A 27,808-nucleotide genomic window follows, 5' to 3' on the forward strand; every position below is an offset into this window, starting at 1 on the left:
CTGCTAACCATCAAAACCCTTCACCACTACCCATCATCTACGTTTCATCCACTAACATATTCACCATTACCATGACCTCCTTTCGAAAATATCTCAAAAAATCCCCAACTTTTGGATTACCCAAGATCAAATCTCTGTCACCGGCTATTAGATTGGCTCGATTTTCTGATATGTGCTTCTCTGTCACCGGTCATTATCTAATCTTTGGCTCTCTGTGATTTTTTGGGGCTTATTAATTGTTGTTTACTTGAATTATTGATTGGTTTGAATATGGTTTATTTTGTGAGAGGATGATATTGTTGGGTTTATCATGAATGATGTCATGGTAGTAGTGAAGGTGTTAGCGGATGAAATGAAGATGATAGGTGATGGTGGAGGGTTTTGATAGTTAGCAGATGATATGGGTTTATGGGTTTTGATGGCTTTCGACTTCTTACTTCTTTCTTCATTGTCAATTCGACTTCTTGATATCTTAAAACAAAAAGAGAAGCAAAAGAGAATGGAAAATAAAGAAAAAAAAAAAGAGAGAAAAGTTTAAAAAACATAAAAGAAAAAAATTAAAGTGCTCAAACGAAAAAATACGAGGATCAATTGTATAATTTAACCTAAATTTTTTGTTTGAAATAATTATTTAACGTGCCAAATAATAATAAAAAGGCACATAAAATAATAAATAAAAAATGAACCTCATTACTATAAATCAAGTTATTAAATATTTCGAACAAATCTTGAAATTCGAAACTTCCCGTTATCTAATAAAAAACCTGAGATTACTAATAATAAACCAAAATCGCCTATCCGATTAGTTACAAACGCTTTTTGACAAGCGTTTGCCACAACGAGTTGTGTGAACAAAAAACCTATTAATAGATAAGAATACGTTCAACTAATTCTCAAAAAAATATAAATTTGTATCAAATTCGAGCTTACACCGTTAACGGCAATTAACGACTCAGTGACTAAAATATTACAACATAATAACATAAGTAAATACGATCTAATATGAGGTAAACAAAAGTGACCATGAGTGTAGTTTACCCTAAGATTATTTTAGAAATGGATTAAAATAAATAATAAATGAGATTAAATAAATGATAATTCTTTTCGTGAATTTATTTTATCATAATCGAAAAATATTTCCTAAATTAATTAAATAATTAATATAGATAAAGTGATTTTAATATGATTGAATTTACACGACTAAAATATATTTTAGAAGCTTTATGACTAAAATGTAATTTTAATTAAATATACTGGAAATGGTATTATTATCACTATTCTTCCACGAACTTATTCTCCTCAGTCCACATTGCTCAAAAATTTCCAGGAAAGTTCATTTTTTTCTTGGGGGTTCAAATCAAACTAATAAAAAAGTGAAAAGAAGTGCCCCCACTTCCAAGAAACTTCAGATAAAGTGCAGCTTCCAAATATTTTCTCTTTCATTTTCTTTGTGTTTCCCGGGAACCAATCACTTGATCATAAGAATATATATTTGCTGTAAACTCCAAAACCATGCCAATTCTTGAAGAACCTCAGCTTTTTATGCATATAGTTTCCGCCATAATCTCAAAGCTCATATAACTTTTCGATTCAAAAACAATGAAGGCAACCAATGATGAAAACCAATCCACAAATCCCCATAAATCTAACAGCCATAGCTGACTATTATCTGACATTCAGCTGCATCTCCACAATGTACCAGGCCGACACCCATGGTGACTTTCCCATGGTGGGTTTCATAGTTATGGTTTACTTTGGTTATTTGGGTCTCATGTATTGCATAAACCAACTCCGAGCTTTACCTCCAACCCATACTTCACCAAAGAAAGATTTCTTGAAATCTATCATATGGGTTTTAGCCACTGTTCTCTTTTTCGGCTTTGCTCGTCAATTCTCCACCTTTGTTCACCCTCTTGTAGCTGTTTTATGTTTGGTGCTGCAGTTTCTACCAGTTATTTCCTCTTCTTCTTATACTTGGTCGTTAATTGCGATCCCCATTAATCTGCTAACTCTTGCTGCACACTTAGAATCAAAGTGGTCGGAGTTTCTGTTCCAAGTAGTAAAGTGATCATCAATGGCAGCAAACTTATAAGGGATGTTGTGCCAGGTCCAGAAAATGTTTAATTCCTGGAAGATCTCTATCAATTTTATTTTATTCTTTATTCATACGCATAGCTTAGGAAAGCCATATCTATCAATTTAATGAACAAGAAAGATGCTTGTTGAGGAAAGCCAGTAAAACCTGAACTTGAGAGCCTGTAATTTTAAAGTTGTTCAAGGCATATGCTAGTGAATGACAATTTGAATATGAATATAAGTAGCAAACTCAAGAGTTGAAGACCAAACCAGCAAAGGTGGGGTGAAATATCCACTTATTATCTCCATCAGGACCCAACAATGGAATGCAAAGAAAAGGTGAACTCCGTTATGGAAAGCACAGTTTGTAACAGCAAAAATTCCATTAATTGGGTACCTGATAAAGCGTCGGTGATTGTCATAAACAGTTGATTTAGCAGAGGTGTGTTTCATAGAAACTCTGCTACATCACTTTAAAACTTCATCACCATTGCAAATGGGGAATAGAAACATGCTTTAAAAGCTAAAGGAAACAAAATGTGGAGATGCGGGGTATCGATCCCCGTACCTCTCGCATGCTAAGCGAGCGCTCTACCATCTGAGCTACATCCCCCTTCCGTGTAACCTTTTCACTTTTATAGTTCATTACTAGAAAAGAAATTGCCTCAAGCTTTTTTCCTTTTGGCGCAAGTTTATAGAAATCTCTTTCCTCCCTGTAAATTCTTAACTTTCCTTAATTTGTTACGTTATATTAACTTTACTTCAGCTTCGAGTTGAGTTAATTATTTGTTTTTGTTAAATTATAGAATAAAAATTAAAAGGTTATAATAAGTTTAAAGTTTTTATACTTTTTGTAAATTTTTAAATTTAATCTCCATACTTTTATTTTTAAGAGTTTAATTCCTTTACTTTTTGAATTAAAAAATTTAGGTCCATTTGTTAACAATATTATAATATTCCCGTTAAATTTTATCAAAACTAAAAGTGTAGAGATAAATTTTTAAATTTGTGAAATATAGAGATCAAAACTGAAATTTAGCCTTTCTTATATAATCTCACAAAAGTAAAAGGATCAAAATTGAAATTTAGCCATTATCTTCTCATGTAGAAAAAAAAAGAAAGAAAAAGGACAAGTGCCATGTAAGGAAGGCACAAAAAAATCATTTTTAAGAAATTTATATATAATAGTATATATTTTAGGGTAAACTAGACAAATAGTCACTTAACTTTCAAAAATTTTAATTTTAAAGAAGTTAACAAAATGAGCATTCATATTATAAAGTTTGTTCATTTTTATTGCTCCTGTTAAAATTGCAAGTGGAAAGCTTACATGACATTCCAACTAATTTTTGTTATTTTCCAGCTAGATATTAATATCGATCCACCTCATGCATTCAAATAACTTACTCCTTGAAGTGTGTAAAGGTAAAAGAAAAAAAGAAAAAGAAAAAAATGTTAATTGTTGGAAATTGTAGATTGCAAATTCATAATTATTCATGAGCACTTATTAGAAAGTGATGATTTATTCAAAAGATACATTTGATTCCAGGAGACATGTTTTTCTAAGAAGTATGTCCAATATAAATCAAACATAAAGGATTGTGACTCTTCAAAATAGTGTCTATTGAGTGTATATAAATAGAGGGTCTATGGTGCTCACAAATCACAATTACAATCAATCCTATTTTTCAAAAATTAAAGTAAGAGTTAGTGAATTCCTTGATTTTGCTAATCAAAAGAAATTCAAAAGCTTTATTGTATCCTAGGAGGACCTTTGTCTTAACCCTCTAGCAACTTTGTGTGGGGGTAAATAGTTCTTTTTGGAAAGCATCACCCGCACCTCGAAGTCTACTGTTTATTTCAATATCGTCTTCGAATCTATCTTCTCCATTCTATATTTCCAACAATCAAAGAGAACTAATTTTGGAGATGGCAATGAAGGCTACCACCACATTCAAAGCAATGAACCAAGAGTTTGTGAACTTGACCGATTTGATGGTTCAAACTTCAATTATTGGAAGGACAAGATGTTGTTCCTTCTTACTGTCTTAAATGTGCCGTACGTTCTGGATCCAAACCTACAACCTGTGGAGGATCCCACCCCCAATGCAAACCCTGAGAAAATTGAAAAAAAATGGTCGAACTCAAGAAGAAGCATGAAGAAGACAATTTCACATGTCAAGAGGACACATTATCAACACCTTGTCTAATCAATTGTATGATCTCTACATGTCGATGCAATCCCCGGTGGAAATATGGAAAGCTCTTGAAGAGAAATACAATATCGAACAACAAGGTACTAATAAATTTTTAATGATGAAGTATCTCAAATTCAAAATGCTCGATAGCATCCCGATCATGGATCAAGTTCATGAATTACAAATCCTTGTAAGTAGGCTTCATGACTTGAAAGTTGTTATTCCAGAATTGTTACAAGTTGAGGCTATTATCTCGAAGTTGCCCTCGTCTTGGAACAATTATCAGAAGAAACTTCTGCATATGGTAGAGGACTTCACTATGGAGAAAATACTTAGGCATTTGCGTATTGAAGAGGAAACTTGGAAGTGTGATGCAATGTATCTTCCCCAAAGTTTAAAGTGAACCATGTGAGTGAGTCCAAAAACTCTCGAAATAGTAAGCGAAAGGTCACATCCGAGACCAAGGACGTGCAAGAAAAGAAGAAAAAAACATCGCAATTGTTATAATTGCAATAAGAAAGGATACTATATTAAGAATTGCAGACTTCTCAAAAAGAAGCAAGATGCCACAACTTCTAAAGCTAATATGGTGGAGGACATGAACTTAGTGGCCATGGTTACAGAAGGGATAAAGAGTTTGGAGATTGGTATGATTGCTGAACTCAACATAGCCATGACTGATAAGTCTTATAATTGGTGGCTCGAGTCCAGAGCTACTATCCATGTATGTAATGACCAACAACAATTCAAGAGTTATGAACTAGTGGCAAATTGTGAAGTGCTTATGGACAACTATCAATTGGCTAAGGTGCTTAGTCAAGGGACGGTGGAACTCAACTTCACATCTGGGAAGAAATTGACTTTCACCAATATGTTGCATGTTCCCGATGTAAGAAAGAATTTAGTGTCCGCAAGTATTCTGTGTAACAAGAGGTTCAAGATTATCTTGGAATCTGATAAGTTTTTCTTTCTTAAGGGTGATATATATGTAGGAAAAGGATATTGTAATGAGGGTATGTTCAAGTTGAGCATTGATATGAATAAATTTAATTCTTCTACTTATATTGTTGAATTTTATCTTTTGTGGCATGCGCGTTTAGCATATTTTAATTTTTAAACTTTACAATATATGCAAAAGAATGGTTATATAAGTCTAAGTAATGATGAGTTTGTGGATAAATGTGAAATTTTTATTCAATCAAAAATTACCAAGAAGCCGTTTCCTAATAAGTGTGAAAGGAATTCGCAAGTGTTAGATTTAATTCATTCAAATGTTTGTGAATTAAATGGAACTCTAACAAAAGGTGGAAAACGATATTTTATCACTTTTATAGATGAATTCTCTAGATTTACTTATATGTATCTCATGAGAAGTAAAGACGAGGCGTTTGATATGTTTAAACGTTTTAAAAATGAGGTTGACAATTTGTTTAATAAGAAAATCAAAGTGCTTCGTAGTGATAGAGGTGGTGAATATTTTTTAAATGAATTTAATGTATTTTGTGAGGAACAAAGTGTGGTACATGAGTGTTTCGTGCCTTATACTCTGCAACAAAATGGTTTGGGAGAAAAAAATTAACCGTACTTTAGGGAGACTGTCGAGTATGAAGGTACGCCTTATACTAGCAGCTTTTATCTGCAATTACCCGAATTCAAATATGGTATTAGGTCCACAAAATTGGAGTGATGGTGGAGGGAGTTCTGGGGAACTCCCAATTTTGGACCGCTAGTGGTTGGGGATAGGACAACCAATTTTTAAACTGATATTTGTATGGTATATTTGACAATTTATGCATGCATGAATGAGTTACTTGATGAAACATTTGAGATGATTTATGTGCATATATCTTGCATGAATAGTGTGAATAACTTTGAAATTGATTCGTTTGATTGCCTATGTTTGAAAATATTATTAATGCTTGACTAAAGCAGCCGCACTAAATTATCGTATTTGAAATTGCTAGATATTTATAACCGATTGCTATTCTTGGTAATGATATATGATGTGTGTTTAATGTTTTAATAGTATAACTGTATGATTTGGTTTATTGTAAAGGGAGTCACATTGAGTTTCCATAGCTCACTCCCCCTAATTTCCATCTTTAAAAACAATCCATTAGGCTAAGACGTAGACACGACACTGGGAGAGTCTCGGCTTTGGTTTGTTTTTCTTTTATTTCATTAATGATTACTATTTTTATTTACTTAGGAAGTTGAATTATTTCCGTTTTCTTTTTATTATGAACCGTGATTTGGGATTTGATTTTAATTTAGTTATTAGGTGCATCTCTTTCAGTAAACATTATAAAATTTAGGTGTTTATTATTCGTTAATATATGGAAAAAAAACCAACAAAAATTGGAGATGCAAGGTATCAATCCCTATACCTCTCACATGCTAAGCGAGCACTCTACCATCTAAGCTACATCCCCTTTGCTTGTACTATTTTCACTTTTATACTTCATTACTCAAAAACAAAATTGCCTTAAGTTTTTTTCCTTTTGGTGAAAGTTTATAGAAATCTCTTTCCTCCTTGCAAATTCTAAATTTTCCTTAATTTGTTACATTATATTATTTTTACCTGATCTTCGAGTTGGGTTCATTATTTATTTATTGTTAAACTATAGAGTAAAAATTAAAAGGCTACAATAAGCTCAAAGTTCTTATACTTTTCATAAAATTTTAAATTTATTCTCCATACTTTTATTTTCAAGAGTCTAGTTCCTTTACTTTTCGAAATAAAAAAATTTAGGTCCCTTTGTTATCACCGTTATAGTTTTTCCATTAAATTTGCTGGTGTGACATTTTGAAATTAAAAAAAAAAGTACTCACTTGGTATCCATATAACAAAAAGTTGACATTATAATGGACCTAAATTTAATAGAGAATTTTCATGGTGTTAAACTTTCTTAAAAATTCACATAAATATTTTACTCAAAATAAAATATTTAGACTAATTAATGACATTATAAGAATTGAGGTAGCAAATTATGTCAAAACTAAAGCATAGTGATAAAATTTTAAATTTGAGCGAAATATAGAGATCAAAAATGGAATTTAACCTTTCTTATATAATCTTACAAAAGTAGAGGGATTAAAATTGAAATTTAACCATCATTTTCTCATGTATAAAAAAAACGACAAATGTCGTGAAAGGAAGGCACAAAAATTTCATTTGTAAGAAATTTATATAAAATAGTATAGATTCTAGGGTAAACTAGATAAGTAGTCACTTAACTTTCAAAAAATTTCATTTTAAGCATAAAAAAGTTAACAAAATGGGCACTCATATTATGAAGTTTGTTCATTTTGATCGCTCTTGTTAAAATTGCAAAGAAATACTACCTGCCATTCCAGTTAATTATTGTTATTTTCTAGCTGGATATTAATATTCACCTTATTCATTCAAATAACTTACTCCTTGAAGTGTATAAAGGTAAAATAAAATAATAATAATAAAAAGAAAATGAAGAAAGTGTTATTTTTGTTCTAGATGAGGCGACGATGGAGGAATTGCTAGGTTGAAAACAAAGGAAAATAAATTATTTGAATGTAAAATAATGAGGTAAATATTAATATCCAAAGTGGAAAATAAAAAAAAAACAATTAATTGGAATGCCATGTAAGATTTTTGTTTACAAATTTAGCAGGGATGATCAAAATGAATAAACTTTGTAACATGGGTGCTCATTTTGCAAGAATTAACGCCATGATTAATTGTCCTTAATTGTTCACTTTCAAAATTGACAGGGATTAAGGTTTTTTAGAGCGACCAATTTGCTTAATATCAAAATTGAGAGGGACCAAAAAGGTCTTTTTACCAAGAATTTTTTTTATAAAAATAGATATATTTATGGAACCGATTGATATACCTGTCTGAACAAAAGGGTTGAACTAATTGAATTAGAAATTATGTTCATTCAATAATAATAGTTTCTTTCCTTTTTATTTTTTTCTTTAAATTTCTTAAATAAAAGTGGAAATCTTTGCAAACGCACTCTGCGAAAGACGAATTTGTTTTGAGGCAATTTCTTCATTTGTTATATATATAATTCATCCATATGAAATCTGATGTATATGTTTTTGTATGATTGATGAAGGAGAAAATGGCGATGAGTTTAATTTGTTTAATTCATCTATATAAAATCTGATATGCACATGAAAATTCAATGCTGGACACCAAGACCAAAACCAATGTTTGTATCATTCCCTGCCCTTCCTTCCCTTGCTTTTTGTTTTCCTTTAAATGTTGTATTGGATCATAAACACTTGCAATGGATTATTTTAGGGACAATGAATCAAAGCAGACAAATTCCCATGAAAAAGGTAATAGCACTGAACATTCTCATTATCTAAGCCTTAACTCGAATGGTCCAGAGAGTTTAATAACAAATAATGATGGGTTGTCCCCAAGTTTAGCCCTACGCCAAGAAGAACTTGTGAGTAAGGTTGCAGTTTCAGACTGTATTAGCTTTTATGCAGTACAACATCAATATCAATGACCATCGTCTTAAGTACTTTTTTTATTTGTTTACTTTTGTACATTGGGTTGAATGTTGGTGGTATACATTTCGACTAAATGTTAGTGTATTTTTATTGTTGGATCAATTTTTGTAGTGAATATTCAACATTTATTTTAATTTTATATTTTTTTAGTTGTATTTAAAGCACAATTTATATCATTATTCACTAGAAATGTTTATGAAAATATATTAATATTGAAATAATAAAAAATAGAAAAAAAAATTACCTTAGACAAAAAGTGGAGATGCGGGGTATCAATCCCCGTACCTCTCACATGCTAAGCAAGCGCTCTACCATCTAAGCTACATCCCCTTTCCTTGTTCCCTTTTCACTTTTATAGTTCATTACCCAAAATAGAAATTACCTCAAGTTTTTATCCTTTTTGGCCCAAAAATCGCTTTCCTCCCCTCGAATTCTAAACTTTCCTTCATTTGTTACATTATATTATACTAGTATGGTTTTTAGGGTTTATCGGAGGTTTGGGTTTAGTTAATTATTTATTTTTGGTTAAATTATAGAGTAAAAATTAAAAGGCTACAATAAGTTCTTTGTGTGTTTAATATTTAATCTCTATACTTTTATGTTATAATTTTTCCGTTAAATTTGTTAGTGTGACATTTTTAAATTAAATAAAATTACTTATTTGATATCCATGTAAGAAAAAGATGACACTATAATGGACCTAAATTTAATAGATAATTTTAACGGTGTAAAAATTTCTTAAAAACTCATATAAACATTTTACTCAAAATAAAGTATTTAGACTAACTAATGACATTTTAAGAATTGAGGTAGAAAATTATGTCAAAATTAAAGCATAGAGATAAGATTTTAAATTTGAGCGAAATATAAAGATCAAAATTGAAATTTAACCTTTCTTATATAATCTCACAAAAGTAGATGGATTAAATCTGAAATTTAACCATCATCTTCTCATGTAAAAAAAAAAAGACAAGAAAAAGGACAAATATCATGTAAGGAAGGCACAAAAATTTCATTTTTAAGAAATTTATATAAAGTAGTATAGATTCTAGGGTAAACTAGACAAATAGTCACTCAACTTTCAAAAATGTTCATTTTAAGCACAAAAAAAGTTAACAAAATGGGCATTCATATTATGAAATTTGTTCATTTTGATCGCTTTTGTTAAAATTGCAAGAGAAAATCCTACTTGCCATTCCAGTTAATTTTTGTTATTTTCCAGCTAGATAGTAATATCCATCTCATGCATTTAAATAGCTTACTTCTTAAAGTGTATAAAGGTAAAATAAAAAAAAATGAAGAAAGTGTTAGTTTCAATGGATGGATATGTAGAACATAAAAAGCAGAGCTGTGTGTTATTTCTGTTCTAGATGAGGTGGCATTAGAGGAATTGCTAGGTTGAAAATAAAGGAAAATAAATTATTTGAATGTAAATTAATGAGATAGATATTAATATCCAAGGTGGAAAATAAAAAAATTTAGGTGGAATGCTAAGATTTTTGTTTGCAATATTAACCGGGATGATCAAAATGAAGAAACTTTGTAATGTGGGTGCTCATTTTGCGAGAATTAACGCCATGATTAATTGTCCTTAATTGTTCACTTTCAAAATTGACAAAGATTAAGGTTTTTGAGAGGAACCAATTTGCTTAATATCAAAATTGAGAGGGACCCAAAAGGTCTTTTAACCAAGAAATTTTTTAGGGTAAACTACTAAAATAGTCACTTTTGTTTACATCAGGTTACATTTTAGTCACTTATGTTTGAAATGTTACATTTTAGTCACTTACGTTATCGTATTGTAACATTTTAGTCATTAAGTTGTTAATTGTCTTTAATAGTATAACAGTAAGCTATGTGGCTCGTTAAATCGTCATTTTAAATGAAAATTTTAAGTTAAATTATACAATTAGTCCCTATATTTTTTTCGTTTTGGGCAATTTAATTTTTTCTTTTATGTTTTTAACTTTTTTTCTTTATTTTCCATTATCTTTTGCTTCTCGCTCTATTTTCCTCTCTTCCTCATTTATTTTAATATAGTTTTTCTATATTTTCCATTTGTTAAAACTAGTCCCTATATTTTTATTTTAGTATTAGGTATTTCGTGTACGTTCTGCTTAATCTGTCTTTTGAGTAGTTTTTAATATGTTTTCAGTTTAGGGTAACTATTTTGTATTGATCTTCAATGAAAATCCAAAATAAAGATTTTTTTAAATCTTTTTTCTCTTATTATAGATAATTGTGAATTGGGGTTTCTGATATTTTACAGTTATTGCTAAAGCTATACAAAGGATTCAAAAATGGATTATTTTGGTGATTTTATAGAATTGCTTGGACATGATATTTCAATGAAGATTCTCATGATACTGGTTAACCCTTCTGATCTCATTAGGGTTAGCTTGGTTTCTAGTTCTTGGCAACAATTTGGTAAATAAATCAATGTGTAACACCCCTAACTCGTCTCTATCGCTGGATTAGGGTTACGAAGCATTACTGTACAATCAGAAACATTTAAGCATCATATCATTCAACATGTTACTAATATCCTAAACCATCCATTTACATGCATATTGTCTCTAAATCGAGCCCTCAAGGCCCTAAAAATAGCTCAGGAGCAATTTGGGACTAATTTGAAACAAAACAGGAAGTTTAGGAAAAAGTTGCAAAAATTGGAAATAGTGGTCACAAGGCCGTGTAGAATCACCCCAGGCCGTGTAACTTTTGAACAAGGGACACACGACTGTGTCCCAGCCCGTGTCCTCACCTGTGTAACTCTCTAAGTAAGGTACATGGCCTTGTAACTCTCTGAGTTGCCCCACACGCTCGTGTGCTAGGCCATGTGCTAGGCCGTGTAACTCACTAACTTGTACCCTTTGAAATTCTCAGATGACACATGACCGTGTCGCCAGGTCATGCGCCTCACACGGCTGAGTTACACGCCTGTGTCTCAAACCGTGTGAACCAAAAATTTACCTATAATCAAGGAATTTCAAACCACTTCATACATAACATTTCAACCCATTTAAGCATACTTTAAAAGGACCTAAACACCACCTAAACACACATAAAAATGCCATTTCAAGATCCTAATTCAATTAACCAATATGCCATTCAAAGGCACCACAATTAACATCCAAACATAACATGTCAAAACAAATCAACAATTCCTTATTTCAAGCATCATAACCTAGTTCAATTAGTTACCAAAACATACCACAAAGTGTCCATTATCAAACCTTTCCAAACATACCATAAAGAACTTTACAAACATGCATAATAAGGTAACCAAAATGGCATATTTTGACAAAGCATCAAATGGTACCAAACCAACATAACTTTCAAAACTTATACATGCCAAACAATTAACTCATTCATCAAAATACCAATACACACACCTTATACATGCCATTATAAACCTTGGCCAAAATGTTCAAAAGCTACCGAATTAACTGTTGGATAGTGTGATAAATCTCCGATGAGCTTTCAACCAAATCGAGCTTCCGATAATCTATAAAACAAAGAAAAACAACTACGTAAGCAATGAATGCTTAATAAGCTCATATAAACTAAAACATAACTTACCATTTCATTTGCATAATATAAAGCCTAAGTATAAAATCAACCAAAACCATAAGATTGGCATAAGCCTACACAACATCATCAAAATCACAACTTAGTACTCTTGTACATGGTTCTAATGAATTCATCCAATAACAAGTGGATTTGCACATATAATCTCATCATTTAGTTCATAATTCCTTTTCATAAGTTCATGATACATTCCATTTGAACACTTACCATTTCATTCCTTTTCATACCCGTTGAACCATCTAGAATTTCCTCGGATACTCAGGAAAGCTCATATGAAGTGTGCCTTTAGATATAACCGTAACCATCTGACATTCAGTTGCATCTCCACAATGTACCAGGCCTACACCCATGGTGACTTTCCCATGGTGGGTTTCATAGTTATGGTTTACTTTGGTTATTTGGGTCTTATGTATTGCATAAAGTTTTGATGTTTGGTGCTACAGTTTCTACCAGTTATTTCCTCTTCTTCTTATACTTGGTCCATAATTGCGATCCCCATCAATCTACTAACTCTTACTGCACACTTAGAATCAAAGTGGTCGGAGTTTCTACACCAAGTAGTAAAGTGATCATTAATGGCAACAAACTTATAAGGGATGTTATGCCAGGTCCAGAAAATGTTTAATTCCTAGAAGATCTCTATCAATTTTATTTTATTCTTTATTCATACGCATAGCTTGGGAAAGCCATATCTATCAATTTAATGAGGAAAGCAAGTAAAACCGGAACTTGAGAGCTTGTAATTTTTAAAGTTGTTCAAGGCATATGATAGTGAATGGCAAATTGAATATGAATATAAGTAGCAAACTCAAGAGTTGAAGACCAAACCAGCAGAGGTGGGGTGAAATATCCACTTATTATCTCCATCAGAACCCAACAATGGAATGCAAAGAAAAGGTGTACTCTATTATGGCAAGCACAGTTTGTAACAGCAAAAATTCCATTAATCGGGTACTTGATAAAGCGTCGGTGATTATCATAAACAGTTGATTTAGCAGAGGAGGTGTGTTTCATAGAAACTCTGCTACATCACTTTAATACTTCATCACCAATACAAATGGGGAATAGAAACATGTTTTAAAAGCTAAAGGAAACAAAAAGTAGAGATGCGAGGTATCGATCCCCGTACCTCTCACATGCTAAGCGAGCGCTCTACCATCTGAGCTACATCCCCCTTCCTTGTACCCTTTTCAGTTTTATAGTTCATTACTCAGAAAAGAAATTGCCTTAAGTTTTCTCCTTTTGGCGCAAGTTTATAGAAATCTCTTTCTTCCCTGCAAATTCTAAATTTTCCTTAATTTGTTACATTATATTATTTTTACCTAATCTTCGAGTTGGGTTCATTATTTATTTTTTGTTAAATTATAGAGTAAAAATTAAAAGGTTACAATAAGCTCAAAGTTCTTATACTTTTCACAAATTGTTAAATTTAATCTCCATACTTTTATTTTCAAGAGTTTAGATCCTTTACTTTTTGAATTAAAAAATTTAGGTTCCTTTGTTATCACCGTTATAGTTTTTCCATTAAATTTGCTGGTGTGACATTTTAAAATTAAAAAAAAGTACTCACTTGTTATCCATGTAACAAAAAGTTGACATTGTAATGGGCCTAAATTTAATAGAGAATTTTAATGGTGTTAAAATTTCTTAAAAATTCACATAAATATTTTACTTAAAATAAAAGATTTAGACTAACTAATGACATTATAAGACTTGAGGTAGCAAATTATGTCAAAATTAAAGTATAGTGATAAAATTTTAAATTTGAGCGAAATAGAGAGTTAAAAAATGGAATTTAACCTTTCTTATATAATCTTACAAAAGTAGAGGGATTAAATTTGAAATTTAACCATCATCTTCTCATGTAGAGAAAAAAAGGACAAATATCATGAAAGGAAGGCACAAAAAATTCATTTTTAAGAAATTTATATAAAATAGTGTAGATTCTAGGGTAAACTAGATAAGTAGTCTTTCAAAAAATTTCATTTTAAGCATAAAAAAGTTAACAAAATGGGCACTCATATTATGAAGTTTGTTCATTTTGATTGCTCTTGTTAAAATTGCAAACAAAAATCCTACCCGCCATTCCAGTTAATTATTGTTATTTTCTAGCTGGATATTGATATTCACCTCATTCATTCAAATAACTTACTCCTTGAAGTGTATAAAGGTAAAATAATAATAATAATAATAAATGAAGAAAATGTTAATTGTAATGGATGGACATGTAGAACATAGAAAGCAGAGTTGTGTGTTATTTTTGTTCTAGATGAGGCGACGTTGGAGGAATTGCTAGGTTGAAAGCAAAAGAAAATAAATTATTTGATTGTAAATAATGAGGTAAATATTAATATCCAAGCGAAAAACAAAAAAATATAATTGGAATGCCATGTAAGATTTTTGTTTGCAATTTTAACAGGGATGATCAAAATGAACAAACTTTGTAACATGGGTGCTCATTTTTTGAGAATTAACTCCATGATTAGTTGTCCTTAATTGTTCACTTTCAAAATTGACAGGGATTAAGGTTTTTTAGAGGGACTAATTTGCTTAATATCAAAATTAAGAGGGACTAAAATGGTCTTTTTACCAAGAATTTTTTTATAAAAAATAGATATATTTATGGAACCGATTGATATACCTGTCTGAACAAAAGGGTTGAACTAATTGAATTAGAAATTATGTTCATTTAATAATAATAGTTCCTTTTCTTTTTATTTTTTCTTTAAATTTCTTAAATAAAAGTGGAAATCTTTGCAAACGCACTCTACGAAAGACAAATTTGTTTTGAGGCAATTTCTTCATTTGCTATATATAATTCATCTATATGAAATCTGATGTATATGTTTTTGTATGATTGATGAATGAGAAGATGGCGATGAATTTAATTTGTTTAATTCGTCTATATAAAATCTGATGTATATATTGCTTCCTACTGGTTTATCTGCTGAACTTCTTTTGGTCTTTTGGTAGCTGGCTTTAGTGAAGAGAATAGTTATCTATGAATTTAGTAGTTGTAAGTTGTTAGAGTATTCAAGTTTTGTTGAAACAAATAAAAAGCGAAAGAGATATCTTAGGAAGATGGTTACCTCCTAAGTAATTTGGATTTTCTTTTTAATGCAAATTTAATTACATGAACTAATTCAATTAAAGTGGGATTTTTTTATAATTTAAATGAAAGAATGTTTTTCTAAAGAATGTTACACTTATAATTCTGATATGCACATGAAAATTCAATGTTTGACACCAAGACCAAAACCAATGTTTGTATCATTCCCTGCCCTTCCTTCCCTTGTTTTTTTGTTTTCCTTTAAATGTTGTATTGGATCATAAACACTTGCAATGGATTATTTCAGGGACAATGAATCAAAGCAGACAAATTCCCATGAAGAAGGTAATAGCATTGAACCCTCTCATGATCTAAGCCTTAACTCGAATGGTCCAGAGAGTTTAATAGCAAATAATGATGGGTCGTCCCCAAGTTTAGCCTCACACCAAGAAGAACTTGTGAGTAAGGTTGCAGTTTCAGACTGTATTAGCTTTTATGTAGCACAACATCAATATCAATGTCCGTCTTCTTAAGTACTTTTTTATTTGTTTACTTTTGTACATTGGGTTGAATGTTGGTGGTATACATTTCGACTAAATGTTAGTGTATTTTGATTGTTGGATCAATTTTTGTAGTGAATATTCAACCTTTATTTTAATTTTAATTATATATATATTTAGTTGTATTTAAAGCACAATTTCTATCATTATTCACTAGAAATGTTTATGAAAATATACTAATATTGAAATAATAAAAAATAGAAAAAAATTACCTTAGACGTGTCTATCCCAACCTTTTGAAGGTTACCTTCGACGGGTTTATCCCATGCCTTAGACGGGTTTATCCCAACCCTTTTAAGGTTGCCTTAGAACCTGTCTATCCCAACCTTTTTAACGTCACATTTGACGTGGGCATGACCCAACTCTTTAAAGGTCATCATATGTATGATTTATTCTGATTTTTTTTTGTCATCTATTCCACCCTATGCCAACTTTTACGAAACATCGGCTTTGACTATGTTTTTCCCAACACCTTTCAATAAAGGTCGACTTATGTTGAATTATGTCGACGCTTTTTCAAAAGCGTCGTGGAACCTATGCCAACTGCACTATAGACGACGTTTCCAGAAACGTCGAGAGAAGTGTCGCAAGGACCTATGGCAAACTTTTTTGAGTCGTCTAAAGTAAAAAAAAAAGTGTCGCGATAAGCCTGATTTGTTGTAGAATTAGACTAACTAATGACATTATAAGAATTGAGGTAGAAAATTATGTCAAAATTAGATTATAGAGATAAAATTTTAAATGTGAGCGAAATATAAAGATCAAAATTGAAATTTAACCTTTCTTATATAATCTCACAAAATTAGAGAGATTAAAATTCAAATTTAGCCATCATCTTCTCATGTGGAAAAAAGAAAAAGAAAAAGGACAAGTGTCATGTAAGGAAGGCACACAAAAAAAATCATTTTTATGAAATCTATATATAGTAGTATAGATTTTAGGGTAAACTAGACAAATACTCACCCAACTTTCAAAAATTTTCATTTTAAGCACAAAAATGTTAACAAAATGGGCACTCACATTATTAAGTTTTTTCATTTTGATCGCTCCTGTTAAAATTGCAAACGGAAATCCTATTTAACATTCCAACTAATTTTTGTTATTTTCCAGCTAGATATTAATATCCACCTCATGCATTCAAATACCTTACTCCTTGAAGTGTGAAAAGGTAAAAGAAAAAAAAAAGAAAATGAAGAAATTGTTAATTGCAATGGATGGATATGTAGAGCATATAAAACAAAGTTGTGTGCTATTTATGTGCTTGATGAGCCGACGTTGGAGGAATTGCTAGGTAGAAAATAAAGGAAAATAAATTATTTGAATGTAAAATAATGAGGTAGATATTAATATTCAAGGTGGAAAATAAAAAAAATGTTGGAATGCCATGTAAGATTTTTGTTTGTAATTTTAACCTGAATGATCAAAATGATCAAACTTTATAACATGGGTGCTCATTTTGCTAGCATTAACACTATGATTAATTGTCCTTAATTGCTCACTTTCGAAATTGACAGGGATTAAAGTTTTTGAGAGAGGCTAATTTGCTTAATATCAAAATTGAGAGGGACGGTCTTCTTACCAAGTTTTTTTTTTATAAAAAATATATAAATTTATAATTTAATTTTCTTAAAAAATCCTCACTCCGTAAATATTTAAGAATAAGATTAATAAAATAGGCAAGCCATAGTGGAGATGTTAGTGGATTTTACCTGTTGTTGGGTGGGTTGAAATAATAAGATAAGGATTGAGCTTTTTCTTATATAAAGAAAAGAAAACTGAATTGTAGTTGTAGGTAGGAAGGAATGTTGAGGGATGGTTACTTTGGAGTTTGTGTGTGCAATAATATTTCGAAATGGGCTCTGATGGGAGATAGCTTCAACTAAAAAAAATGCTCCATCTCCCATTGTCTCACTGACTGATTGACTCCATCAATCGAAATAAAGGGTGATTAAAGGGTATTGCATGCAATGCAATAACATAAATGAAGGAGGATTTAGGGCCCGTAAGGTAGGTCAGTGGTTCCCTTTTCTTTTAATTTCAATTTCTATATGATGGTGTTGTTGTTTGGACTTTTCATTTTGGGACACCCTATAAAACATGTTGTCATGGTTTTGCCCATATCAACTATTAGATTAATGGAAAGTGGCTAATTTTGCTGCTTCTTTTGGTGGTATTTGAAGGCCTAATGGGTAACTGGATGCAACTGTGATAGATAGACACTACTATGGGGTGCTCAACTACCAGAATTACTTAAGGTTATCTCTGCCATCATTTAAGTTCTTAATTTTTCTTTGAACAATAGTTGTTTTGAACAAAAATTATTCTAAACAAGAGTTGTTGCTCCGGAAGAGATATGCTTGGTAATAAAATTTATGAAATATAATTTTTTTATTTCAAGAAAAAGGTAAAATGTTAGTAATCAAATTTGAGTATCTATATTTTTCCTCCTACATGAGAATTCTTAGTTAAAGAAAATTTCATGCAAGAGAATTATATTTTTTCCAAAAGAATATAATTTTCCATGTCCTTTTATATTTTGACCGAAATTATTATTAAATTAAATTAAATTAAATGAAAATTTCTTGGTCCCAACAACATTTAGGACCAATTTACAAGGAATAGATAATTCCTCAAATATAGCTCAACCTATCTATGCGAGACAGGAAGAGAGTCCCCAAAATTCATCTAACATGTCACCAAATTATTCATCAATGACTAATAATGCAAGACAAAGAGAAAATTCAGAAATATTTGTTTTAGAAAAATTGTTTGAAATAAATAAAGAATGGTGTAGAAAGCACTTCTATTCCAACAAAAATAAGCAAAAAAGAGAAGATTACTTTAAAAATTATAATGATAAAAAAGAAAGCATTCTTCAAGAATATTATGGATTTATGAATACTCATAAAGTCCATATAAAATTCTTTGAATGGTTTGAAGAATATTATTTAGGATCTGTTAATACAATAAGACATAATACTAGATGGCAGACTAATAAAGGAGAAGTTGAATCTCGACATCCCCCTTTAATGGAAGTTCAATATCTTCATAAGAATACTGGAATAAAAGCAAACCCTTTAAGAATGAGAGCTCCTGATGCAGGAGAACAAATCTCATCAAAAGATATCAAAATGATAGTAGAACAAAACAATTATACAAATATTAACCTTCATACAATAGGAAAACAATTAGATTATATTGAGAATCTGGTAGAAAGTCAACCAATCAAGAAAGAAGCAGTAAAAGAGATAATCGAAAAAAGTTCCAAAGAACCAATATTCACACCTTATGAGATTTCAAAAGCTTTCCAAAAATCCCAAAATGATTTCCTAACAGAAATCCAAAATAGACTTAATGCTTTAGAAAATTACAAGTCTAAATTAATTGCCTGTGATACCCCAATACAAACCCAATATTCAGTAAATACATTACACCAATCCTCCCAATCTGACTCGGATCAGTCAGATGAACAACAAATTAACAAGATGGCTTGGAAAGAACCAAAAAGATTATATTATCCAAAAATCACTGCACCTGATCTTAACATAGAAGAAAAACATGTTTTCCAAAATAAATACAATGCTAATACAATCTATTGAATGGAATATAGATGGAATGTCTGAATACAATATTCTTAGTTTATTACAACAAATGACAATGGTTTCAAATGTTTATAAAACCCAAAATCAAAATGGATTAATCAATGATCATGCTATAGCTAATCTTTTAGTTGCTGGATTTACTGGTCAATTAAAAGGATGGTGAGATCATGCACTCACTAAAACCCAACAAGAAGAAATTTTAAAAGCAATAAAAAAATATGACCAAGATAGAATTATTTTAGACGAACAAGGAAGAGAAATCCAAGATGCAGTAGCAACTTTAATTTTCTCAATCTCTAAACACTTTATTGGAGATCCTTCTCATCTTAAAGATAGAAATTTAGAATTATTATCAAATTTAAAATGTAAAAAATTAACCGATTTTAAATGGTATAAAGATGTCTTTATGACTAGAGTCATGCAAAGATCTGATAACCAACAACCATTTTGGAAAGAAAAATTTCTAGCAGGACTTCCCACTTTATTAGGAGAAAAATTTAGGAATCAAATAAGAGAAAATTACAAAGGTATTATTCCGTATGAAAAGCTTACATATGATGAACTAATTAGTTTCGCCCAAAAAGAATGATTAAAAATTTGTCAAGATTTAAAATTACAAAAACAACTCAAGAAAGAAATATATCAATGTAGAAAGGAATTAGGATCATTCTGCCACCAATTTGACATCAGGAATGAACCTTCTTCTTCAAAAACATGTTGCCCTGAAAAGCCAAAAAATAGGAAAAAGAATATTTCACAATATTATAAAAAACCTAAATATAAAAAAATACAGAAAACAAAATTGATAAAACAATAAAATGTTATAGATGTGGAAAACCAGGACATATCTCAAAATATTGTAAAATCAAAAGAAAAATCAATAACTTAAATTTAGAATAAGAGATAGAACAAAAATTAAATGAAATCCTATTAGAAACAACTTCTTCTGAAAATGATACATCTACTGAAATAGATGAATTATAAATAGACGAATTACATACAACATCCCAGTCTTCTGGAGGTGAAAATGAACCTTCAATTAATATGCTAACTAAAGATCAAGAATTTATGATAGAAGTTATTGATAAAATTCAAGACCTAGAGCTTAAAAGAGAATACCTTGGCTCTGGTATTTCTATATTTCGGTCAAAATATATACAATTAATATTTTATATTAATCAAATTCATATATTAATTTTAAATATGTTCTCTATTTGTGTACAACAAGTTTGTACGTATAATGTGTTCAATATTTAACCATCAAATTAAAATAATTCAATAACAAATTTAATTCATGTGATAACTAAATACAATACCAAATGTATTTGGATTCTATTCACTTCAACTATAAAATGTAACCTTGTAGACTCTTGTAACGTTAGTAGTAATACTAGAATGTTTCTAATATTACAAGTAATGAGTGACATCTAGTAATGCATCATTGCTACCCAAGTTACAAGAAGTCGTGATTCAATATAACATTTTTGTGGCAAATTTTTTTATGTATTATATCATTTTATCCTTAATATCTAGATTGGACTCAAGTCATGGAATAGTCACACTTGCATAGTTCAATCTCATATTTCTTGATATTCTTAGTAGACTTATAATAAACAAGTAAGTGTGATATCTAATATCAACTTATTCTTAGTAGACTTATAATAAACAAGTAAGTGTGATAACTCATATCAACTTATTCAATTATGACCATGCATTTCTAGTCTCACTTCATCAAGATACCTAAGATATTGCTCCCATTATGTAGGAGGAATAAATCCTATCTTGATCAATCATCTCCCACTACATAGATTGCGGCATACTCAACATTAGTCTTTATAGTATAACCTATTATGATAGATGTAATATCCAATTTTCGCCCAGCCCATTAAGGCCAAATAAAACCAAATAAGTGTCCAGTCCATTTACAAACTGTTAATCCATTGATAACCCAACTAAACCTCAAACCCAAAACGGCCCAAATTACATCAGCCCAATAATACCAAACCTAAGCTAATGACCCAAAACCCAAATAACCTAACCCAACACCAAACTGCCGAAACCCTAGCAGCATGCAACCTCCAGCATCGCAGCCAAGATCCACACGACCCGCGTCCTCGATCTTCACCTGCATAGCAAGAAGCAGCAAAAAAGGAAAGAAATCAAAGATTTCGAATCAGAAGCGATTTGTTTCTTTATTTTTATTTTATTATGGCTATAAAAAAGCCATTGATACACTGTAATAAAGGCCGGATTCAGAAATCAATAAAAAAACAAATACTTTTACAGCAAAAAGAGCAGAATATCAAAGAGCAAAGATCAATCAAGATTAAAAGGTTTTTTTTTCGTTTTGTTATTTTCTTTCTTTTATTTTTTTTTTGTTATTAAAATAAAATAAAACAAAATAAAAGGTAAAAAAACTTATCTTTATTTGCTTCTGAAACACCGTTGAGGTGGTCGAGGCTCGTCTCCGAGGATAGACGATCAGAAGCCGAAGAGTTTCTCGAAGTTTGGGGCTTTTCTGGTCATATTTCAAAAGATTTGAACCCATATTTGGGGTTTAAAGGGATAGAAGGGCCAAGAAAGGAATTTTCCCCTTTTTCGGCCACCGCATACGGCGGTGCCGGCGCTGGAGATTGGCGGCCGGCACGGTGGCCAGTGACCGGCCAATGACCAGGCCTTAGGCTGGTGCCCGGAGGAGATGGGAGAGGTTGAGAGTTTTTTTTAGGTTTTTTTTAAAAGAAAGGGGAAAATGAAATTTTTTGAAGGTTGTTTGGCTTAAATAGCCTAGTGAAACGGCGCCGTTTCACTTGGCCTCCCTAGGTGCCCAAACGGCGTCGTTTTGGGGAGACCGACCTGACTCCAACCTGACCCGGCCTAGGATCAGCGTATTTTTGAGCGGAGGGGTAAATTGCGCTTTTAGCCCCTCCGCCTTTTAATATTTTTACAATTAAGTTTTTTTATTTTTAAATTTACCCTTTTATTTATTTTAAAATTCAATTTGATCCTGATTGAACAACGCCGTTTTAGAGGAGAAGGGAAAATTTCCCTTCCAGCCCCTCTATGTAATTCGCGCGTTCAATTTAGTTCTTTAAACTTCATTTATTTGCCGATTTTTCCCTTGATTTCCATTTCGAGTTTAATTTAGTCATTTTTTTAATTAATTAATTCTAATAATGTAATCACTATTTTTTATCTTTGTAACTTTTACATGTAATTATTTCTTTTTTAAAATCTATATATATATATATGTATATTTATTTTTTTATGTACATATTTTTTTTCAAACTAATATTTTTTTTCTTATATATATACACATATTTATTTTCGATAGTATATTAATTTATTTTTTAATCTATATATATATTTTTTTAAAACAAATTATTCTTTTATATTTATAAACACATATATATCCATGTTTTTTTATTTTCGAAAATGCTTAAATACCTACTTATTTTAATATATATTATAATTTATATGTATATTTTTTTTTTCATGCTTTTCTTTATTTTCACAAATGAATTATGTATTTTGTTTATATAAATTTTTATAATCTGAATTTTATATATAAATTCATGTGTATTCTTCATAGTTTTAATGTATATGTCATGTACCTTTTATTCTTTATATTTTTTGTTTATTTTTTTATTTGTTTACTTATTTGTGTTTTCATTTATATTATTTTTTTATCTTGCTCGTTTATTTAATACTTTGCATGTCATTGACTCTTTTTTTTTCCTTATGTATATTTGTTTCGTTTATTTATTTGTTTATATTATTTCTATGCCATTATTGTATTTATTATTGTTGTATTAGTTATTGTGACATTTATACATACAACATAACATTACATCATCTTTTTACTCGATTTTAAAAATGGAACTTTTCAAAATAGGGATAATACTCGTATTTAAGATTTTCAAGAAAATTGAGCCCTAACGTATTGGCTTCCGATTTTTTTTTGTAAAATCTAACAATCGAGGATTACTCTTTAATCAAAAAATAAATAAAACTTGTCATCGGGAATTCAATATGTTGTGTCCTAACGTATTGGATGTGACACATTGATTTCTTAAGATAGAAATTTTTTTAAAAAAAATAAAGGAAATATTGAATGTTTGGAATTTTAAGAAATCGTGCCCTAATGTATTGGGCTGTGATTTCTTCATAAATTTTAGATATTTTCTTAAATTTTATTACACGAGTTTTTGGCTAACTCATCATGAAGAGAATAAAATGTTGTGCCCTAAAGCATTGGGTGTGATATTTTTCCTTTTTGAAAATGAGAAGGTCTTAATAAATAATTTAATTTAATTAAGGATCGCATTTTTTTTAACTCTCGACTTCAAAACATTAATTAATTAATTTGGTACCAATTTTTTGGCGTTATGAAGGTGCTAATCCTTCCTCGTACGTAACTGACTCCCGAATCCGTTTTTCTAAAACTCGTAGACCAAAGCTATTTTTCAGGTGATCCAATCACACCTTAATAAAAGATTGGTGGCGACTCCCAATTTTTGTTTTTTAAAAATCGACAACTGATTTTTGTTTTTTTTTTCAAAAATAAAATTGGTTTCGACAATAGACATTTGACTGTGTCAAAATATACAACTCACGATGTTAGAACAATGATGATCTCAAGTCTGAGGATCATATACATAGTTATCACTTTGAATAATGTTGTGACTATTACATAATAATCCAAGAAACATACTTATAATGGGTCAATCCAATATGTTGTTCTCTAACACATACTCATGTATTGATTTTGACATCCCTATGTCAATGACAACACTTTGTCATCAATCAACTACACATTAGTCTCAATGCATTATTATTGTCCAAACCCACAATAATACTTGACTAAGGACCTTTTAAGAATAAACATATTTTCTTAGGACTTTATTACAATTCAATTTATTTATATACACAGAAAAAGAAACTGAAATAATCATGGTAATGCTTTATATTAATAAACAAGGTAAAATAAGTATGTAATTACAATCATCTCATGATTGGTCTTTGGGCATACTATAACATGCTCGTCCAATGACCTTGTTATAAGTGTGTTACCCTCATAGGATATCCTTAATCTCTTTGGGATAAATTCGTTCTCCCAATATGATCATATTTATCTCATTGTAATCATTACATCTTCCTTCATGAAAAGTCAATTACTATCTGTAGCGACGTAAAAATTTTGGTTTCGGTCGCTAATTGTGGTGATTTATTGAAAATTTGAAAACTTGAAGTTTGATTTTAAAAATAAACAGGGAGTCGCCACCGATCCTTTTTATTAGGTGTGACCGGACACCTGTTAGACTTCTTTTAAAACAAATAAAAGGGTGAGTTTAGGTCTACATTAAAAGCCAGAGAAAAATTAGGGTTCGGGAGTCGGTTACGCGTGAGGAAGGTATTAGCACCCTCGCGACGCCCAAAATTTGGTATCTCATAAACACAGGTTGTCTTGATTTTCAAAAATACGGTTCAATGTAAAATTTAGTCGTGATCCGATTAAAAAACAAGAAATTTTAGTTTATTCCGTTTTTCTTTTAGAAGGGTATATCGCTTTAACACGAGTCAATTGACGTTCACCCAACATAGCGATGAACTGATGACTTAATGTTAAATCGATATATTGCCTTGACTATTGAAATTAATTAGAAAACAAAAACGTAATTTTCAGGAGAATGCAAGACATAATTGATACGAAATGAAAATAAGTAAATGAAATGGCTTGATACATTTGAAACAAATAACAAACATGACAATAATATTAGAAAATAATAACCGCGCATGCAAGATCAAATGCAATGTTAGCATTGAATACGAGAACGTAAAGAGAATACGATGAATATACACATGAAAATAATTAAGAGTATATATGTAAAATATGTATATATAAATATTAATGGTATTAGAAAGCTATATAAGATAATAAAAATATATAACTAGTAATGTTAAATATATATTCATAATATTTACATATGTACATAAAATAAATATTGAGGAACACATGCACCTAAAGAACATATATATACCAATATATATAATAATATTATGAAAGGGAACGAAACAAATAATGCATAAGATTAAAACGAAGTTTTGAAAAATTATTACCTATATACATATATAATAATAAAAATGGATACATGAAATGACATGAGAAATATACGTATGAATTTAGTATACAAAACTAACAATTAAATAGAATCATATACATGCACGGTATTAAAATGTATATACATACATAATAATAATGTTGGGACGCCTATTAATAATATTACATAAATATATACATATATGTATAATAATGATGAAAATAATAATAATAATAGTGAAAATAAATAATATAATAATAAATATAATAGTAAAAAAAAGATAATACTATATGAAATGTGTATATATATAATAACATATATATGCTAATATGAATAATGATAATAATACTAATAATAATAATAAAATACGAAGAAGTATATATAATATAATAATATTAAAATACAATAATTAAAAATAATATTATATATAAATATATACAATATTCACATGTAAAAGAAAAATGTATACTAATATATAGTAATAATAATAATAATAATATAATATTGGAAATAACAATAATCATATTAAATAAGGAAACAAAAAAAAGACCAAAAATGAACTAAAAATAAAGCTTTGGGGCGAATTTAAAAAAAAAAATTAAAGGGGAAAGGACCTATTTGAATGCGGGTAAAACCATGGGGTATTAAAAGTGCAAAATTTCAAACTTTCCAAAACGCTGCGCATATGCGGGGGTTAAATTAAAAACTGAGCAAAATTCTAGGGTCAATTCAGAAACAAATATAAACCTAATTTAAAACACCAAAAATGCGGAAGGGCCGATTGCACAAATAGCCCTTCCGCTCTTAAAAGCACGCGGATCCTTGCTGGGGCGGGGCGGGTCGACCCGACCCACCCTTGAAACGGCGTCGTTTTATTGGTTAAAGGGGGGGACCAAAACGCACCGTTTTGGTCCCCTATATAAGTTAAAAATTTTTATTTTTTTCATTTGAAACAGAAGAAAGAAAAAAAAAGGGAAGAGGAGGGAGAGAAAAGAGGGAGCGGGGAAAGAAGAGAGGGGAGGGGAGAGCTCCGGCCACGGGGGTCGGTCACCGGACGGCTACCAGAGCCTCGCCGGCGCCGGCGACGGCCACCGTACGCGGTGGCCGGAAAGGTAAAAATTTAATTTTTTTTATATTTTTATATGTTTTATATTTTGCACTATATATGTGTATAAATATGAGTAGAAAATGACAAAGAAAAGAAAATAGAAAAATATGAAGCCGATTCAATAAAAAATTAAAGTCACCTTCTTTTTTTTATTTCGATTTTCGATCTTGTAGATATCCGTTCTGGTGTAGTTCCTCTATTATTTTATCACTGCTTGTGTATTGAAATTATTTCTCTCTTTTTTTACTTAAAAATTCCCCCCTTACATCTGTTTTTCTTCGGGCTTTTATAGCCTTTATAAAATTTATTTAATATTGTTGTCCATCTTCTTTCTGGTCTTGCAGGGAATGGGCAAACGGCGGTGGCAGAGGCATGATGGTACAGAGGAGCAGGTGGCCGACATGGTGGCATGGAGAGCTGGTGTCAGAAGGTTAGTGGGCAAGTGGGAGACTCGATCAGTGGCAGCTGCTGAGTCAGAGGCCAAGTGGGGCTAGGGTTTCCCGATTCTGGTCTTGGGCTAGGGATTTGGTATTGGTTTGGGCTTGTTTTGTTTAATGGGCTTATTGGGTTAGGGGTTTTTGGATTAGGGTAGGTTAGTTATTGGGTTTTGGGGGTGGCCCAAAATTGGCCTGTACAACTGCCCCTCTTTGCTCATTGTCGTGTAACGGGAATGGAGCAAAGACATAATGAAAGGCCAATTTTGCCTGGTCTTGCTGGATCTTGACTTCATTGGTGCTCTTCTAGTTCAGATAATCTTCTTCCAGTCCACTGCATCTGCAGCTTCAATTTGCTCTTTTATCACTTCAGTGAGATGAGATTCGTGATCTTCTCTTCTGTAACTCTAGCGAGACAAGATTTGATATCCTCGGTCAGTTCCACTGCGACCTCAGGGAGACAAGACTTGCAACTTTTGACCGGTTCCACTATAGCTTCAGGGAGACCAAGTCTGGTGTCTTTCATCAACTTCAATCTTTATTCTTACTCGGCATGTGATCTTGAGCCCAACTCATTTCTCGCAAT

The 27,808-nt window shown here is 30.8% G+C and overlaps 1 protein-coding gene and 1 non-coding gene across 2 annotated transcripts; one reads left to right on the plus strand and one right to left on the minus strand.

Moving 5' to 3' along the window:
- Positions 1-2,616: 2,616 nt before the first annotated feature.
- Positions 2,617-2,689, minus strand: TRNAA-AGC (transfer RNA alanine (anticodon AGC)). Its single transcript has one exon. It is a non-coding gene; the product is annotated as a tRNA-Ala (tRNA).
- A 1,616-nt stretch (positions 2,690-4,305) lies between these two features.
- LOC107892778 (uncharacterized) lies at positions 4,306-27,282 on the plus strand. Its single transcript, XM_041100161.1, has 4 exons — positions 4,306-4,652; positions 4,818-5,163; positions 5,267-5,287; positions 27,133-27,282. The coding sequence occupies exons 1-4, from the start codon at positions 4,306-4,308 to the stop codon at positions 27,280-27,282; spliced, it is 864 nt and encodes a 287-aa protein (XP_040956095.1).
- Positions 27,283-27,808: the final 526 nt, after the last annotated feature.

This window comes from Gossypium hirsutum, chromosome D09 (genome assembly GCF_007990345.1).
Source record: "Gossypium hirsutum isolate 1008001.06 chromosome D09, Gossypium_hirsutum_v2.1, whole genome shotgun sequence".
Classification (NCBI taxonomy): domain Eukaryota; kingdom Viridiplantae; phylum Streptophyta; class Magnoliopsida; order Malvales; family Malvaceae; genus Gossypium; species Gossypium hirsutum.